The following is a 20,162-nucleotide window of genomic DNA, read 5'->3' as shown; positions in this document are numbered from 1 at the left end:
GGTAATGAAAGTTATCAACACGTATCAGGTGATAACCAGTCATCTTAGCTTGAAAACAATGCGAGAAGTGAACCTTTAGAAATGTCAAGTGACCAAACAAGTATGTGCAGAAATTAACTTTTTTTTATTATATATCATATAATGTAGTAGTAAAGTTTGTTTGAAGTGCATGAATAAAAAGTTAGTGAAATTACAGGAGGAACAATCTATATAGCAATAATAGGTGCATTCCTTGTGCATCTGAAAGGAAAAGGAAAAGAGTTTTCACTCATTTTGGCCTAAAACTTAGTGTCAGGTTCCCAGGATTCTGACATCAGAACCCGGATAACGCTGATTAGAACCATAGGGGCTTTACAATAAAAGCTAAAATATTGACCATATGATGGCAAAAAGTCTTATTTTGTGGTTGACTGATTCTCTTCTAGCTACTCTCTGATGAAGTTGGTGGCGCTGTGGAGGAAGACCGCCGTCTCCTGGACGAGGACCGGGACCGCTCGGCATTGTCGTAGGTGACGTGCTTGTCATAGTTCTCCATCTGAGCCTCGATGAAATCTCTCTGCTGTTGCCTGATGGTCTGGCTGATGAGCCCAGGGAGGGCGTGGATGCTGCCAATCAGAGTCTCTAGTTTTGTCTCCACGGTAACGATCCTCTTCTCAAAGTCTTCGCTCCGTTCATTTAGGTCGGAGATCATGTCGTACATGATGTTCTGGGTCTACAAAACAGGGTGGGAGACAGATAAGGAAACCAAGGACTACGGTGTCAGGACACCGGCCCTGGAAGCAAACTGTCAACTCTCCCAAGTCTGAGGGTTGGATTCCTTTTGGTGGCACACAAAGAAATAGGGGCATCAGCTAATGGAGCACTTGACTTTGCAAAGCAGATTTAGGATGTCTGTTCGATGCCAGGATTCAGAAATGTGGGATCTTTGGGGCCCCTGGGTGGCTCCGTTGGTTGAGCCTCCGACTCTTGATTTTGGCTCAGTTTGTGATCTCAGGGTCATGAGCTCGAGCCCCACACCTTGGGCTCTGCACTGGATGGAGAGCCTGCTTAAGATTCTCTCCCTTCCCCACCACGCCCTCCCCCTCCTAAAACTGTAAGATCTTAGGCCTTAACCTGGTCCAGTTGCAGAAAATGTCATACAGGTTTGCTGGTGGTATGCCCTGTGATTTTTGGTGGTGTCGAGACAAAGTTGTGATTTAATATTTATGTAGATTTCTTAATAGCAGTTACAAAAGTTAGCATATCACATTCGTTTTGCAACATGTAATATTTATTAGGGCAAGGGTAATTTTTAAAATGAAGCTGATTTAAAGAATAATAATAGTATACAGAAGGTACTGGAATGTAGCAAAAATTTTGAGGGTGGAATATGAAAAAATTTGAAGGTGGAATAGTTTAGGACAAACTAATTTGGTCAAGTAATTTAGTAACTTAAAGCAGGAAAAAATTCTGAACGATCTTTTGTGGCCCTAGGTTTCAAATTACAGGCTCTCCGTTGGGTAAAATAGCATTTTGAGAGGTAAAAAATTGGGGGGAGATTAAGTTACCAGTCTACCCTGTGGTTTATCAGAGCTGAGTGGTTTGAAAGAGGAAAATGCTTTTTGGTCTCTAGCGAATCTTGAAGTTGTCTTGATGAGAGGCTTTTCATAACTTGGACTCCCAGTTATGTTTCTGGAGGGAACTGAGAGACCAGGAAGAAGGGAAGGAGGGGCACATGAATCTCCTTCCATTGCTGCTTTTCCCAAGTTTCAAAACATTTGTTGAAGCTGTCCATCCCTCTATCTCATTTCCCTCTATTAAATGTGCTCTTACCTGCTTAATAACCTCTTAATGATGCTAAATGAACCGATTAAGAGAGTTACTATTCAGGACACAGGCACCTAGTCTGAGTTTGGTCATGGAGACAGAGCACGTTAACTTTATTTTTTCACTACATAGTCTTGAGAATATGGGAGCGACATCCAATTCACTCAGAAAATACTGAACCCTTAAGACACAACAGCTCTGTAGCTGTAATAATAAGCATGGTGCTCAAGAAATAATTTGAAAGAAATAGCACAGCGTATATCTGTGAGCATCCTGCCTTATAGGTAGACTCCTGAAGTGACACTATATAGTACAGATTTATAATATTAATTATATATAGTAAAATGTTATATCTTATATTATTTCCAAGTGGTCTGCTTTATTTACCCAATTTTTTTTATCATTTGGCCTTGGAGTGATGTAAGAGTCTGCCCCATCTTCATTCAAGACGTGTCTACTTGAGAGCCACGTGTGTAAATATTAATTGAGAACATTTTCGAGTCTCATATGTGCTGCCCACCTTCAGTGCATGACATATGCTCTCCCGGGGGTAAGTCATTGAATTCTTCACTTACCTTCTATTTATAAGGCCTCAAATATTCAATTTTTACGTATTTATATTGCATGTGTTATTGATAGACAGTAAGACAAATATGATGTAGTTGTGTTATTTCATAAGGCTAGAATAAATAGGTGTAATTTTCCTAGTGATACTGGAGGCTTTATAAAAGACAAACAACAGGATGTACAGATCCAACTGAGAGTTGCCCCTTTAGTTTTTTATTATTTTTTTAAAGATTTATTTATTTGTTTTGAGAGAGCGAACATGCGCAGGGAGGGGAAGAGGGAGAGAGAGAATCTCCAACAGACTCCCTGCTGAGTGCAGAGCCCAATACAGGGCTTGATCTCACGACGCTGAGATTATGACCTGGGCCAGAGTCAAAAGTCCAATGCTTAACCGACTGAATCACCCAGGTGCCCCTAGAGAGAGTTGCCCCTTTGAAAGCATTCGTGTTAAAAGGTTGAGAACTGGGGAGCCTGGGTGGCTCAGTCGTTAAGTGTCTGTCTTTGGCTCAGGTCATGATCCCAGCCTGGGATCGAGCCCCCGCATCGGGCTCCCTGCTCGGCGGGAAGCCTGCTTCTCCCTCTCCCGCTCCCACTCCCCCTGCTCGTGTTCCCTCTCTGGCTGTCTTTCTCTCTGTCAAATAAATAAAATCTTAAAAAAAAAAAAAAAAAAAGTTGAGAACTTCCACATGATGCCTCCTTTGGAATTAGCTCAGGAAAATGGTAGGTTGTCATTGTTGGCAAATATTCATTTTTTAAAAAAATTTTTTATTGTTAATCACCATACATTACATCATTAGTTTTGGATGTAGTGTTCCATGATTCATTGTTTGTGCATAACACCCAGTGCTCCACGCAGAACGTGCCCTCTTTAATACCCATCACCAGGCTAACCCATCCCCCCACCCCCCAAATATTCATATTTTTAAAGTGGAGTTGACTTGAGAGGAACAACCAAAAATCAACTGGATAAATCTTGTGAGTGTGACAGAAGAATCGAGGGACCATTAATGTACTTTTTAAAAAGTACTATGATCTTTTAAATAATGAAAAAAGAATCCTAAATTATAAAAACTGATTCTTTTTTTGGAAAGATGATTCTCATGTTATGATGTAATTTCTTGTATTTTTTTTTAATTTCAACACTGCAGTCTTCTGAGTGAGCTTAAAATAGAAAAATAATTTTATTAATGAGTCCTCTGTAGCCCTGAACGTCACAGTCAGACCCAGAATGTAGTTCTGCTCTCAGAGGGATGAGACTGAATGACAAATATGAAACCCAATGGTATTGTCTCATATTCCACTTATGTTTCTTACATATTTTCAAGTCCCTGTAAGTGGGAGGGCTTTTAGAAAGGGGGTTGAATAATTTATGTAGGGAAAGAGCATATGAAGGAAGAGTTTTAGGAAAATTCTCTTAAGTCGGGTCATCGGGTTTAGGGTGGTTTGTTGGCTTGATGCGTTAAGCAAGTCTGGGGTGTCCTCCTCCCAAAGCATGATCAGTTACTGTGCAGTGCTTCATTCCAACAGACCTCATCACGAGGGCTGAGACCCCAAGCTTACCTTGGCCAGGTCCACCAAGGTATTGGCTTGGTCATTCAGTTTCCTCTGCTCCATCTTTACACTTCTTAATCTAAAAGACAGAATCTGAAGTCAGAAGGGCTCCTTCCTTTCTACTGCTCTCATACGCCTTCCAAAGAGCATGCATAAAATCGACAAGAGCAAAGAACTGCATGGATAATGCCTTGAATATTTGGGGTCAAGTCCAAACTGGTTATGTATCTGGTACAATGAGAAGCATGCTTCCCCAACACCGCAAAAAAGGAAAGGAGAGAGAGAGAAAGAGAGAGAGAGAGAGAGAGAGATGAGGCGTCCTTAGGACAGCTATTTACCAGGGAGTTAAAAGTTGAACGGAGAAAGGCTCATAAGGATTTAACCATATGAGAAAAGTCAAAACATTCCTTAAAATCCCAGTATCGTTTCAAATAGACATAGGAAGAAATAGGCAAAGCGACGACAATTTCATCAATGTTGGAGCAGTGAGCACCTTCCTATGCCTACATGACTAGATACGGGGCATAGCCCTGTTCAGCTGGAGATGGATTGGGTTAGGTATTTGAACCTGATGAAACACAGTGATAAGTGAGATTCTTATTAGCAAAAACAAAGCTTTTATTCAACCAGCAGCAAGATAACTCAAAACACATAATTCTCTTATTCTTCCTTGTGTTTCCCTTGACTTTTATCTTAAACTGCCAGGAATTTGAAGGGAAGCCAGACCATTTCCTTGGGAGAATTTCCCTTAATTTTTTCTTGTAGATAAAAGTCAGCGGACAATTAAAATGTCTGACAGATGGGACCTGCTACTCATAAAGTTACTTTTAGATACTTTGAAATATCACTGCCTATATCTGATTGACAGTCAAACAACCACTGGTTTTTTTTTTTTTTTGATCTTCCTGAATGACAACTCTTACTATTCCTTAACTTATTTACTATAATATTTAAAAAAATATTTATTCATTGCTTACTCTGTACCAAGAAATCAAGATTTTCCAACAAGAGACAAGTGGTTTGTTGTTCTTTAAGCCGATTCAAAGCATTCAAAGCCATGCTCCAGGAGACGAGCAAGTCTCTCTCAGCTACTAGTTAAAAAAAAAAAAAAAAAAAAAAAGCCCATGCTAACCTTTTTGCCTTGATGACATGTTGTTTGTAAAGTACAGTGTTGATGTTGGAGAGTCATCTTGATAATTTCCCAATTGAAATGAAAGGTAATTACAAAAAAGGGATAAACAATTCACAGGGCAAGATTTTACTGCCAGGGAGATTTTTGCAACGAATGTTCATGATGTGCAGTGATTTTGTTTTGAAACTACGATAGCCAATATGTCCCCAAATCTGCTTGACAGTGAAGATAGAGTTCCTTCTGCCAGTATGGGTTTAACTGACACCTGCCTATAACACGGTATTTAACCATCCAAAACAGCTTAAGGTTATAACATATCATTGCAAGTCTGTGTTTCTCTATTAGAATGCTTGGAACTCAGTTAATTGGCTCCTTTCTGTGCTATTCTAGAGATGGAATATGTTTAAGTGTAAAAGAAACTTACAAATATGTATTTAAATCTAACACGTTGTTGAGATAGGTTTCTCTAAGTAGTTACAAGGATTACGGGTCTTGATGTCTGCCTTTTAAAAAACAAGTCCCTTCCCTCCCCCTGCCAAAAAAACCCAAAACAAAACAAAACAAAACAAAAAAACCCTTGAAACATGTGTGGGGTCATTCTATAGAAATGTACTAGAGAGAACAAAGGGGCCAGACAGGGACTCCATTCTCCCTGGCCCTAATTTGACCTTCAGTTTCTTAATGGAGGAAACAAATAGGGTTAGGTGAGGACAGTGGTTCTGAAGTGCTGGATTTATATCAGCAGAGGTGTTCTAGATGGCTAAGTGACACGCAAACAAGAAGACCTTAAATACTAAACCAGATGGAGAGACAGTTCTCTTTAATTCTCTTCCAGTTCATGATTATTACAGGAAAAATGTCTCAGGCTGGTCCTATCCTGTTTTTATCTCCCAACACCTGCTAGTCTCTCCTTTCTGAAAAAAGAGAGAGCAGCATTTCAGCTGAGAGCTTTCTGCAGGCAACAGTCCGTGGCTAGAATTCAACACCAGTGTTGCAGTTGTTGGCTGATGCTGCCTTTACCTCTCTTTGCTGGGAATGGTTTTTTGTTTTTTCATTTTCGTTTGTTTTTGGTTTTGTTTTTTAGCCATTTTGTGGTAGAGACTTACATCAAGCTTTGTTTTCAGATTTAAATAATAGGAGAGTCGGCACGTGAATGACCCAAGTTTGGGGAACCAGATCAGAAGCCTGAGCAGCTAGTGAGTGCAGGCAAAGTCCTGAGCTTGGCCGGTCCCGCGCAAGGGCCAGAGTGCTGGTCCCTTCGCTGAGGTTAGTACTCTGTCTTCCAAACAGTGAAGCCTAACTTACTTCTCTTGAATTCCTATATTATGTTTCTGACAGTAGAATTTTGCCCATTTTCTTTTCCACTAATCCGGAAAGCTGACATAGAGCAGCCTATTTGATTGGAATCCCCTGAGCTACTTGCACTTAAATCATCTTGCCTTGCTGCTTCTGAGACTGCCTGAACCATAGAACTGGCAGAAAAAAGCCTACTTAAAGCTTCAGCTGTCAGAATAAAAGGTAAAAGGTGTGTGTTTTACTTCCCTTCCCCCCGCCCCTCAAAAGAAGAATAAGGAACATATGTTGACTTCTTCCTTGTGAACTTCACTTATCACAGGAAAAGATCATGATTTTGGATCACATTTCCATAGCAGCAATCAGACTACTAAAATTCACAAATAAAGGATCCACTTGGGTGCATGCAGCCGGTAGAAAATTCTGCAAATGTTGAGGGGAGCGGCTCACACAACTTACTTCCGAGCTCTATTTTCATTTTGTTGAAATAAAAAGACAAAACAAAAGAAAAGAAACTGTAAAATATTCTGGAACAAAACAGCGTGGTGTTCAATTGTGCACAGGGGGCTCGATTCATTGGCGGAAAGATCCTGTTAAGGTTCTGCAGGATTTTGGCACAGTGATCACAAAAAAACACTGTTCAATTATATTAGCATCCTTCACTGCTGAGAGACTGCCTCACCTGAAACACAGCGCTTTCTCCAGAATGAAGGTTCAGAAGGAAGAACCTCTACCAGGTCATTATGGCCTCTTCGATACTCGATGTACAAGTGAACTACAAGACCCATTTTGGCCTAATATGAATGTCATAGGGACAGTAGTCTCAATAATGGGATTATAATGTCAGTGTTTCTTGGAGGGGGTACATACACTCCGAGTTGGGGCTGTTCAGAAGCCTGGCTTTCTGAAAGGTGGGTAATCCAAAAACTCAGCATCAGAGAAATTCTGTTTACTGAATTTCTCGGCTCCAAGAACAAGTTAATGTTGATTGATTGCTGGGTCTGTAGTTGAGATAGACAGAAGAATGATACACTTTAAAAGAGTTAATGCCGATACCAGAAAAAGTGCTCAAACGTCTACAGGCACAGAATGCTTCCTGGCACTAAGTGATGATCCCTAAAGACAGATCTGTTACTGGAAAGAGGACAGAGCCTGGAGAAGCAGGCATCTACTGGAGACTAGGGAGGCCATGTGTTAGAGAGAGACGCTGGGAAGAGGGGAGTCCAGATCGAGCTCCGGAAAAGCTCTCAGGACAAATCAGAGGATGGGAGAGGCCAGCAGAGCTCTAGCCAATGAAATTGTAAATCTGTGTCTGAATAGTGGGCAATGGGAGTCTTGCCCTGAAGAATCGAGCCCTGTGTGCTTTCCTGCATGACTTCACTCACTCACTTAAAATGAGAGATTAGGCATGATTAGAATAATCTAGCCAAAACCCAGCCCATATAAATGTCCAGTTCTACTTTAAAATTTTTTTTTTTACAAAGTATAAGTACCCTCCCACCTCAGAGGAAATCAGATAACCCCAAGACTAAGTTATAAAACAATTTAGAACATTTGCATGGCTCGAAGCTGATCTACTTTAGAACTACGTTGTTGCTACTGAAGAAACAGAATGAGAAATGTCTGCAAGAAGCAAAAGAATCATGAATGGTTTCCTCTGTTATGCTATCCCAGAGCAGGATTCTGGAAGGCCCATGTAAGCTATACCTCGAACCCCTTAAGAGTGGATCCGTGCACCTTCTAGCAATCTAACGATTGCTTAGGTGCAATTTTTCAATTTCGCTTCTCCCAATAATTTTTTCTGACATACTATAAAAATTTTCAAACCTGCAGCAAAGTGGAAAAAAATTTATAGTGAACACCCCTAAGCTGCCCCCACCTGCCCCAAGATTGAAGCATGAGTGCATTTTGTGACAAGACAGATAAAAATATAAATACCCACCATTCACATGTGGCTACAAAATTATTACAGAAACCATCAAAGCAGTTTTTCCAATAGTTATATAAAAACTTCTCAATGGCACACAAGGCCACTCACATTTCATTTTCTATTTAATAGGTACATCACACTGACAGAAAGGGTTATAAATATGATCCCGGAGGAAATGGCATGTGTGGTTGCTGGACCCGTAGACAGCCCACACCTGCCCACACACGCAAAGGTAAGTTTTGTGTGTGTTTTTTTTTTTAATATACCTGAACAATATAAGTTCGTATTGAAATATTAGAAGTACAAAGGGTGATTTCTCCACAGTATGGAGAAATCTTGGATGAATGTTGGGTTTCTATGTGGTACACTTGTGGGGGTGTAGGAATGGCCACTCTACCAGGAGAGGGGTGCCTGGGGACCCTTGAGGAGGCAGCCTGTCCTCAGAGGTGAAGGCTCAGCATCTCTCCGGGGACTCGCTCTCTTAGTCTAAACTTTAAGGAATCAAGATGTGGAGTCCCCTAGGGGGTGGTATTTGGTTAATAAAGGTAGCCGTGATCTCCAGCAAGCCGTTTCCTCTTGGGAGCCAGATCTGATCCGGGGTCCCTCTGTGTTTCCCTTTTATGCATTCCCAGACTTGGACAGAGTATTATCTTAAAATTCTAGCCTTTCCTTACAATGGGATAAAAAGCATAGTTGGGGGCCCAGTGTGACATCCCAGAGCTAAAGGGGAAATGATGTCACTTTGGGGCTGCTGGCCGCAAGAACTTGACTAAAGTGCTCTGAGGAGCCATGAGGGCGGGCTCTACTGTACTGTATGTGTGGAGTCTCCATTTTAGATCTCACAGTGCCTGGATTTTATTCTCATTAAGGTAGTAATTTCTAGACAGAGTCCACACTGTGAGTGCTAGCTATTTAGAAACGCACAGTTAGAGGGAGAAGTGAAAGGGTAGCCCTTGAATGCTGCGTGATTCCCCAGAGACTCTCGGTGTAATATATTAGGTATGTACTACCTGAGGATATACAATGAAAACTCCAGCTTCAGAGCTTTCTGGTCTACCGCACTAGGCAGCTCCGAGAAAGACACATCTTGCTGTCTCAGCAGGATACCCAGTGTGTTGACCCACCTTTCCATGATTCCCCTGGTAGGCTGCATGAGGAAAGCTACTTTTCTGGCCCACCCATGTAACGGATCTGCTCTTCCCCACACAGAAATGGCATGGATTTAAGAGCAAGGCTGTGCAGCCTCAAGATGGACGCCCACGTGAATGTACTTACGGTAAGGATGCTGCCAGCCTGAGGGAGAAAAACTGGTGCTTTCAAGTCATTATTGAAACTCACTACAGAGGCATTTGTCCTTTAAAAGTCTATGATGGTTATATACAGTGTTACAACAAAATGGTGTGAAGAACTTCAACAAACTGAATAATGGTGGTCTGGATAAAGTCAGAATAATGGTGGAAGAATGTAAGGTCTGCAGGCACTATAAAATCTATAATGAACACGGAGTGTATAGAAAATCCCCCAAGTCCTGAGTAAAGACTCATTTAAAAATGCAAGTATTAAATCAAGCATCTATACTATCTTCACAGAAATATGTTGGCAGAGTGTTAAAAAAAAAAAAATCCAGACAGGTCATAAAATAGTAAATTGTTTGTCAAGATTTTGCAGTAGATACAAACTAAACATCCTACAGCAAACTAGATGATTAAGCTATACTAGGAAATACAATTGCAACTGAAAATATTGTTTCTAAAGAGAGAACCTGAGAAGACATTTTAGTTAATACAGTAAATGACGATTCTCCCTCATAATGAATGATTTTTTTAGTCCTAAAAAGAACTGACAATCTTCTCAGCATTTCATTTGTGGAATTACTAAAATGCCAAATAATGTCTTCTGGGCACAGATATGACAGTGTTTTCTTTTTTCTTCTCTCACGAGAGAAGAATGACCAAGTGTGAGAATTTAGACCCAGAGCTACACAAGCAGGAAGGCAACAAATGAGAAATGGTACTTACTGGTGAATAGCTTGCAAGAATTTTCGTTGATGTTTTCTTACTTTTGCATGATCTATCTTTTTTACTAGCTTTGTATTTTTGTAAATTAGCCATGTTTCCCTGAGTACATTGGCAGCTGCGTTTTTCACCTGTTAAGAAAACAAACAAACAACAAATCCAAATCAAAACCACATTGAGATACCACCTTACACCAGTTAGAATGGCAAAAATTGACAAGGCAAGAAACAACAAATGTTGGAGAGGTTGTGGAGAAAGGGGAACCCTCTTACACTGTTGGTGGGAATGCAAGTTGGTACAGCCACGTTGGAAAACGGTGTGGAGGTGCCTCAAAAAATTAAATATAGAGCTACCCTATGACCTAGCAATTGCACTCCTGGGTATTTACCCCAAAGACACAGATGTAATGAAAAGAAGGGCCGTATGCACCCCAACGTTCATAGCAGCAATGTCTGCAATAGCCAAACTGTGGAAGGAGCCGAGATGCCCTTCCACAGATGAATGGATAAAGAAGATGTGGTCCATATATACAGTGGAATATTACTCAGCCGTCAGAAAGGATGAATACCCAACTTTTACATCCACATGGATGGGACTGGTGGAGATTATGCTAGGTGAAATAAGTCAAGCAGAGAGAGTCAATTATCGTATGGTTTCACTTATTTGTGGAACGTAAGGAATAGCAGGGAAAAATGAAGCAGGGAAATCGGAGGGAGAGATGAACCATGAGAGACTATGGACTCTGAGAAACAAACTGAGGGTTCTAGAGGGGAGGGGTGTGGGGGGATGGGTTAGCCCGGTGATGGGTATTAAGGAGGGCATGTACTGCATGGAACACTGGGTGTTATACACAAACAATGAATCATGGATCACTACATCAAAAACTAATGATGTATGGTGATTAACATAACATAATTAAAAAAATAAACAAAAAAAACCTAATGATGTATGGTGACTAACATAACATAATTAAATTAAAAAAACAAACAAACAAACGAACACAACAGTTGATAAATTCCAGAGCAGAATCCTTTGCAACGTGGCTGGGGCGGGGGGGTCATATTTGTCATCTGAATAATCATGGTAAGTTCTAGCTCGTTGAGTAACTGTTTCTCAAAAAAAAAAAAAAAATGTGTCTTGAATCTGAGCCTGTTAAAAAGTACCTGTTTCTGTCTTGGAACCACATTTAAAATGGAATATTAGGGAGGTACTGACCTATTTCTGGGCTAACCTCTACCCCAACCAGTTTTTTTTTTTTTTTTTAAAGAAATCAAGAGGTGCTTGTGACCTGTCTGGCAACACTAGGGGGGGAAAAAGGTGCTGATTTCCCCACCCTGTATTGTAATTGTTTATCCCCACGTTCTTCATTTCCCTGGAGGAAGGCAAAATGCCAGAAGGCCAAGGTGAATCTTGTCTCTTGCAAGCCTCTTTGGTATTTTTGGCTGCCAAACGACAAGGGCACGTTTCCACTGCTCAGTGTCCAAGCAGCCCTATTCTTCTGCCCTCCTGGGGTGACTTAGCAAACTGTATGCCTGTTAGCACACTTCAACGAACTGACAGAGTCTATGTTGTTGTGATTTTGTTGGTTAATTTAAGTACACTGCATTTCAAATGGATGAGACAAACCTAAAGGATGTAAGTGTTTCGGTAACACAGCCAAGACCTAGTGTAGCTGATGGGAGGTGAGAATACTTCCTAGTAATATTCAAGCACTTTTCTTTCTTTCTTTTTTTTTTTAAATTTTTTATTGTTATGTTAATCACCATACATTACATCATTAGTTTTTGATATAGTGTTCCACGATTCGTTGTTTGTGTATAACACCCAGTGCTCCATGCAGAATGTGCCTTCTTTAATACCCATCACCAGGCAAGCACTCATGGATCAACTTCTTAGAGTAAGTCATTAATAATTAGCCTAAGTGAAACCTCTGGGTCATCATGTCTTGCACTATGAGCAAGAAAGCACTTTCTTGATTAGCATCTTCAACAATTCTTGGAACCTGATAAAGGCCAGCCAAGGCCAAGTTTGGCCTCTCCCTTGCTCATAGTGCAAGGTGTGATGACCCAGAGGTTTCACTTAGGCTAATTATTAATGACTTACTCTAAGAAGTTGATCCATGAGGCAAAGCATGAGAGAATCTTAACTCTAGGAAACAGACTGAGGGTTGCTGGAGGGGAGGGGGCTGGAGGGATGGGGTAAACTGGGTGATGGGCATTAAGGAGGGCTCTTGATGGAATGAGCATTGGGGGTTGTATGCAACTGATCAATCACTAAACTGGACCTCTGAAACTAATAAAAAATCAAAAAAAAAAAAGTTGATCTATTGAATTCTTCTGAGTGATTGAGTGATGGATAAAGGATGTTTCGGGGCAGGGGGCTGGGTAGAGGAAGACGACTTTGTAAGAAAGGCAAAGTGGTGGGGAAGACCGAGCAGTGAACTGGACTTGAGAAATGGTTCTAAGTTCTTGACTTTGGACTAAGTAAGTTAGGTCAAGGAGACTAGCTAAACCTCACAGGACTTTAGTTTTCTCTTCCCTACATGAGAAAAGTAGAATTCTTACTAAAGTCCTTTTCAGGTCTTAGTTTTCAATAAGGAAGAGTCTTAGAATTACAACTATGATCGCAGGGATGTACATGTATTTTTTCACTTTTAGCACAGAAAGCCTCAGGTTTGGTAGCTGATGGCAAATCCTGTTCATGCTGCTGTAAAGGTTTCTTTCTGAGTGAAAATGAATTGCTAGAACCCACGTTAAGAAAATGACTTGCTTCTTAGAACTGCTTTTAGCAGCGACTTTGCTTTATGATGCACTTCCTCCTGGATATTCATCAGACTGCACAGAGAGCACTCATGCAGAAACAGGATTGAAGTATTAGGTGCTAAGCGCCAGCAGAGTGTCCAAGAAACATCACCACCGTCCACAGTGAAGTTGAGAGGTGTTCCAGTGAAATACTTGGCTCTTCATTTTTACAGAAACAGATTTCTCTTCTTTACAGGGGTAGGAGTTGCCTTTGGGAGGGCTTTTCCATCTGATCGTTAGATCTGTTTCAGAGGTGAGGATGCTGCGTAAGTGGCCAAGGGTTGAGGACCTTGCTTTTAAAGGGAAAGGGGTAGGAAGGTACTGGTCAGCACCAATTGGGGTTGGAATAGGCCCTTCCCCACTAAGAAACAGAAGGGACATCGAAGGGAGGTCTCAGCTATCTGAACGGCTTTAGCTGCCTGGAAGATGGTAAGGGAACCTGGTAGACACCCCCTCCTTGATTTTATCAGCTCAAGACGCAGAGGAGGAAGCTAGAAAACTTGGTAAACAACAGATGGGACAGTAAAACAGTGGTTGAACATAGGAATGTTTGCAAGAGAACATAACAACTGATTTTGCTTTGGATTCCCATCCATAAACAGCAAATGCCAAATTCCTCAAGTTCTTAAATCTTCAAAAAAGCGATTTGCTGCTTGCCCTCGAGGTGTTTTAAATGGTTTTTTTGTTCTCTTTGGGATGGTGGGGGAATGGCTGAAGGGGAGTAGGAAACCTCAATTTCTGAGATCATTGGGGTGGGTTGACACCCCCAAGGTCTTTGTGGCAGGATTTGTATGCACAAAACGCTCACTGTAGTTGACAGGCTAAAAATGAAAATGATTCCTCATCTGAAAATGAAATCCCTACAGCTGCTTTGAAAAACTATGAGACAGATGCATTTATGTTGTAACGTCCCCCTTTCTAACTCCCTAATAGGTTTTGAAACACAAGAATAAAACTCTGAAGTCATCCCATTTAACTGGTACTTTTCAAGATGGCGGCCACAAGACAAACATCCAAGAGTAGAAACATGCACCCTCTGCCTAGTGATCACATGTGCCTGGGATAAGTAGGTATTTCCAGCCTCTTTTAGGGCTGAAAGGGACAGGGGACAGTGAGAAGACAGGGTACAAAGTACCTCAGTGTCCCACAGGTTTAAACAATGGGGAATTGTTACAGGGCAGGGATAGCCAATTGGAGAAGGGAAGTAGGTCTGTGCATTAGTGATCGTTTAGATGAAAGGGAAGTTGAATTAGAGGGCAAGTTTCTTTTGTTAACGAAGTTAAGAACCCTGCCATACAGTTATCTCGCAATGTAACCCTGGAGCTCCCTCCTGCCCTTCGGGGGCATTTACAGACTCTCAGAGGGGCATGGGTGTTGACACTAATCTTTGCGTCCCCTAGCACAGTGCTTTGGGCATAGGTGGTACTAATTATTTGATAACGTAGTATATACTTTGCATCATAAAAACTTCTAATCATGAACCACAGATACATACTTATCCACCAAAGGACCCTTTGGATAAGAAGGGTATACAGGTTACAGAAGAGACCTATGATCTCACCAGGTCTTCCCTAATTTCCAATTACTAATTCAACACATTTATTAAGTGTCTATCACATGTTAGATACTGTGATAGTTGCTAGGGGGAGATCATAGATATGACCCCCCACAATTGTAGCTGTAATAATTCTAGTGCCAATTAATGGGCCAAAGCCACTGTGAAATAGAACTTCTTTTCTGTACATCAAAAAATGAGAGAAAAAAAAGGAAAACATGAACATTTGCTCTGCCTGACTCATGCTCAACTCCAATTAAAATCTTTTATCAGAAGCATTTTGACAGGCATATTAATAATCAGGTATTTTGAGAACACAAAGGCCCTAAAAGCAATAATACTATTGAAGGTAATGGTACTTACCCAGATGCCTTAAAAGCATCTTCACAGGTAGAAAGGATATGAAATGTTCTATTGCCGACTTACAGGTAATGATAAAAAAAAAAAATTAAAGCCACAGGTAGCAAGGTGAACAATATTTTTAAGTGCAACAATATTTGATAAACCACAAAAGCCCTTAAAGCGGATGGACTTTTAATTGAAACTTTGCTTTGCTCAAACCTAGATAGAGACAGTTATTAAAGCACTGTCTAAAGGGTACTTTGTTTATAGTTTTCCTTTGCTTTTGACTACTGTGATTCTTAAAGAAGAAACCTCCATTTCTTTGTCCTTTTTCCTCTTGCCTCTCCCTTCAGAGACTTATTTTGGGGCAGTGCTTCCCACTCTTTCTGAATTTAAGAGGAAGGCACATAACCTCTGCCTGAAGGAACAGGAGAGTTCCCTGCCTCTCATTCTCCTAACGACAGTAAAATGGGTAAAATGTTGCTTCGTATGCTGTGGGTCATGCCTCCGGGATGCCCGGGGCAAATGTAGACAAGGCTTCTAAGCCTGAACACCAACACCATGTGCCGCCCAGTTCCCCTCAGGAGCAGGTACGTGGGGCTGGGTGAACGCTGGAGCTTTGGAACAGAGGGAAGTCCCAGGGATCCATTCATTCTATGTTTTCACCCACACTGGTGCTTATGTCACCAAGCACAATGTAAAAGCTCCGTAGACGAAATCCTCCAGAATTTCTGTTCACTTGCTAAGAAGCACGTAGGAAACAAAATTATATAACTGCATAATGGTGTTCTTATTATGGATCTTATTGAGAATTCTTAACAGGATTGGAAACACCCACAGTGGACATTAATATGTATAATTATCTTTTGTGGTACATCTAGCTACTTTAAAAATTAGGTCTGGGCTCCCAGAATTGCTTGTTTTCAAGTTTCCTTCTAAAATGGAAGTATGCAGAGGGCCAAACTCCAGGATTTCTTCTTGGTTCAGACATGGATGAAGAGCAATAATATTTCCAAAAGATAAAGCATGGTAAACACGCTGCCTGTCAGGTGATAAACTGCAAATGTACGAAATAGCTAGTCCTATCTTCCTAAGCCCCACGACAAGTTACTGCTATTGTGCTTTCATTTTGAAATCATTAGATTATTCTGGGTCCATGTACCTCCTTGGCCATTTTTTTGAACTATAGAGTGGCATGTAAACTTTTGGAATTACATGGAACAATCTCCCCTAATATATACTGTGCAATGAATAGTGTGTTCTACTTTCAAACACAGTATTTTACGTGGCTAAGGTGGTCAAACAGAGAAACGATTTCTATATGAAATTGTTCCTCTGGAAACTTGGGCACGGTGAATAATTTTTCATGGAAATTGTTCAATGCAGTTAAGAGACACAATGGGAGGCTTGGAAAGTTAGATTTCTTCCTAGAAGAAATAATCAATTGTTTAACATTCATACTGCTGCTTCTTTACAGGCCTATTCAGATTTCAGAATGTCTATAATCATTACCCCTGCTGACCATCAGAAAAAAAAAAGATAGCACCCTTGAACTTGTATCTTGAACCTTCCTCTTGGTAACTCTATATGGCTTTTAGGTCCTTGTTTACTCTTGGTTATGTCCCAGAAATCAGTCCTGATTGTTCAGATTTTTGAACTCTCTTTAAATTGTAGTTGACATACAATGTTCCATTAGTTGGGGTATGGACAACATGGTGACTTGACAGTTATCTGTGTGCTCAGCATTACTGCACTTACAATCTGCATGTCACCATGCAAAGTTGTCACAAGAATACTGACTATATTCCCAATGTTGTACTTGACTTACTCATTTTAAAACTGGAAGTTTGTACATCTTAATCACCTTCAAATATCTTGCCCATCCCCAAACCCCACTCTCCTCTGGCAACTATGGTTGGTTCTGGGTATTTAAAAGCCTGGTTTTGTATTTTAAATTTTATTTTAAATCCAGTATAGTTAACATACAGTGTTTTATTAGTTTCAGGTGTACAATACAGTGATTCAACAATTCTATACATTACTCAGTGCTCATCACAGTAAATGTACTCTTAATCCCCTTCATCTATGTCACCAATTCCCCCCCCCCACCTCCCTCTGGTAACCATCACTTTGTTCTCTATAGTTACGAGTCTGTTTCTTGGTTTGTCTCTTTTTTTCCCCTTTGTTCATTTGTTTCTTAAACTGCACATGAGCGAAAATCCTATGGTATTTGTCTTTTTCTGACTTAATTTGCTTAGCATTATACTCTCTAGGCCCATTTCCATGTTGGGAATGACAAGATTTCATACTTTTTTATGGCTGAGTAATAATCCATATATATTAAAAATATATAAAAATGTATTTAAAATATATATCACATATTCTTTTTCTTTTTAATTTTATTATGTTAATCACCATACTTTACATCATTAGCTTTTGATGTAGTGTTCCATGATTCATTGCATGTAAAGCCTGGTTTGTTTTGTTTTGTTTTTTGGTCTGTGTTTCTTTTTAACTTTGTTTATTAATTTGTTTCTTCCACCTACAAATGAAATCATATGGTACCTTGTGTTTGTCTGACTTATTTCACTTAGCATGATACTCTCTTGCTCCATCCATGTTGTCGTAAACTGCAACATTCCCTCCTTTTTTATAGCTGGGTAATATTCCATTGTGTATCTATGTATCACATCTTCTGCATCCACTCATCTATTGATTAAAACTTACATTGCTTCCATATCTTAGCTATTTTCAATAATGCAATAAATATAGGGGTACATATATCTTTTCTAATTAAGTGTTTTCATTTTCAATACCCAGACGTGAAAGAGCTGGATTGTACAGTATTGCTAGTTTTATTTTTTTTTTAGGCACCCCTATGTCATTTTCCATAGTGGCTGTACCAATTTACATTCCCCCCAAAAGTCCATGAGGGCTCCCTTATTACTACATTTTCATCAACACTTGTTACATCTTGTCCTTTTGATACTAACCACTTTGATTTGGATTTTCCTGATGCTGAGTGATGTTGAGCATCTTTTCATGTGCCTGTTGGCCATCAGCGTGTCTTCTTTGGAAAATTTCTGTTCAGGCCCTCTAAGCATTTTTTAATTGGATTATTTGGGGTTCTTTTGGTATTGAGTTCTATTAGTTCTTATATATTTTGAATATTAACCCCTTATTGGTATATCACTTGTAAATATATTCTCCCCTTCAGTAATAGATTGCCTTTTTATTTTGTTGGTGGATGATCCTTGTAATGTATTGTTGAATGTGGTTTACTCATATTTTGCTGAGGATTTTTATATCTGTGTTCATCAGGAATACTGGTCTGTAGTTTTCTAATTTTTGTAGTGTCTTTCTTTTTGGTTTTGGAATCAAGGAAATGCTGACCTCATAGAATGAATCTGGGAGCATTTCTTCCTCTTCTTTTTGGAATAGTATGAGAAAGGTAAGTGTTAACTCTTCTTTTAATGTTTGGTAGAATTCACCTGTGAAGCCATTTGGTTTTGGACATTTGTTGGGAGTTTATTATTATTATGGGTTCAGTTTTATTACTAGTAATTGATGTGTTCAGGCTTCTACTTTCTGATTCAGTCTTGGAAGATTATATGTTTCTAGGAATTTATCCATTTCTTCTAGGTTGTCCGATTTGTTGGTGTATACTTTTTTGTAGTAGTCTCTCCTAATCCTTTGTATTTTTGTCCTGTTGGTTGTTACTTCTCTTTCATTTCTGATTTTATTTATTTGTGTCCTTGCTCTTTTTTTGCTTGAGGAGTCTGGGTTAAGATCAATTGTCTCTACCTTTTCAATGAACCAGCTCTTAGTGTCATTGATCCTTTCCATTGTTCTTTAGTCTCTATTGATTTTGGCTCTGATTTTTAGTATTTCTTTCCCTCTACTAACTTTGGGCATTATTTGTTCTTTTTCCTAGTTTCTTTAAGTGTAAGGTTGGATTACTTGTGATTCCTCTTGTTTCTCGAGGTAGGCCTGTGTTGCCATAAATTTCCCTCTAAGAACTGCTTTTGCTACATCTCAAAGATTTTGGACTATTGTGTTTTCATTTTCGTTTGTCTATAGGTATTTTTTTTTAATTTCCTCTTCAATTTCTTCATAGACCCATTGGCTATTTGGTAGCATGTTGTATAGCCTCCATGTATTTTTTCCAGTAATTTTCTTGTAATTGTTTTCTAGTTTCAGAGCATTGTGGTTGGAAAAGATGCTCAATAAGATTTCAACCTTCTTAAACTTATTGAGACTTGCTCTTTGGCCTAATATGTGATCTGTTCTGGAGAGTGTCCCAAGTGTACTTGAAAATCATGGGTATTCTGCTGTTTGGGGATGGAATGTTCTTTATATATCTGTTAGGTCCACCGGGTCTAATGTGTCTTCAAAGCCACTGTTTCCTGGTTGATTCTGTCTGGATAATCTATCCATTGATGTAAGTGGGGTGTTAAAGTCCCCGATTATTATTGTATTACTGTCAACTTCTCCCTTTATGTCTATTAATATTTGCTTATGTATTTAGGTGCTCACATATTGGGTATATAGATATTTATAATTATTATATCCTTCTGTTGGACTGTTCCTCTTATCATTATGTAATTCCCTTCTTTGTCTTTTGGTTTAAAGTCTATTTTGTGTGATGTAAGTATTGCTACCCCAGATTTTTTTCCCTTTCCATTTCCATCTTTTTCCCTCCCTGCGCTTTCAGTCTGTATGGTCTCTATGTCTAAAGCAAATCTCTTGTAAGCAGCATATAGATGGGTCCTGTTCTTCTATCCATTCAGTCACCCTGTGCCTTTTGATTGGATCATTTAGTCCATTTACATTTAAAGTAATTGTTGACAGGTATGTACTTATTCCCATTTTCTTTTCCAGTTGTTTTTGTAGTTCTGTTCTGTTCTTGCTCTCTTCTGGTTTGATAGCTTTATGTTAGGATTCTTTTTATTTTGTGTGTGCCCATTACGGGTTTTTGGCTTGTGGTTACAATGAGGTGCATATATAATATCCAATGTGTATAACAGTCTATATTGATGGTCACTTAAGTTCAAAGGCATTCTAAAAGCACTACCTTTCTAGGGGCGCCTGGGTGGCTCAATCTGTTAAGCAGCCGACTCTTGATTTCGGCTCAGATCATGATCTCAGGGTTGTGAGATGGAGCCCCACT

The 20,162-nt window shown here is 39.8% G+C and overlaps 1 protein-coding gene across 1 annotated transcript in view; it reads right to left on the bottom strand.

The window, feature by feature from the left end:
* Positions 1-421: 421 nt before the first annotated feature.
* KCNN2 (potassium calcium-activated channel subfamily N member 2) overlaps positions 422-20,162 on the bottom strand; it is a 143,283-nt gene continuing 123,542 nt past the window's right edge. Inside the window, exons 7-9 of the mRNA XM_028093030.2 lie at positions 10,298-10,425; positions 3,934-4,003; positions 422-712 (exon numbers count right to left, since the gene is read on the bottom strand). Of these exons, the coding sequence (XP_027948831.2) occupies positions 422-712; positions 3,934-4,003; positions 10,298-10,425 (489 nt within the window). The remainder of the gene's footprint in view (positions 713-3,933; positions 4,004-10,297; positions 10,426-20,162) is intronic.

This window comes from Eumetopias jubatus, unplaced genomic scaffold (genome assembly GCF_037043125.1).
Source record: "Eumetopias jubatus isolate StellerSeaLion01/CBP00866 unplaced genomic scaffold, mEumJub1_p1.0 scaffold_5, whole genome shotgun sequence".
Classification (NCBI taxonomy): Eukaryota; Metazoa; Chordata; class Mammalia; order Carnivora; family Otariidae; genus Eumetopias; species Eumetopias jubatus.
This window is presented reverse-complemented; position numbering and strand designations above follow the sequence as displayed.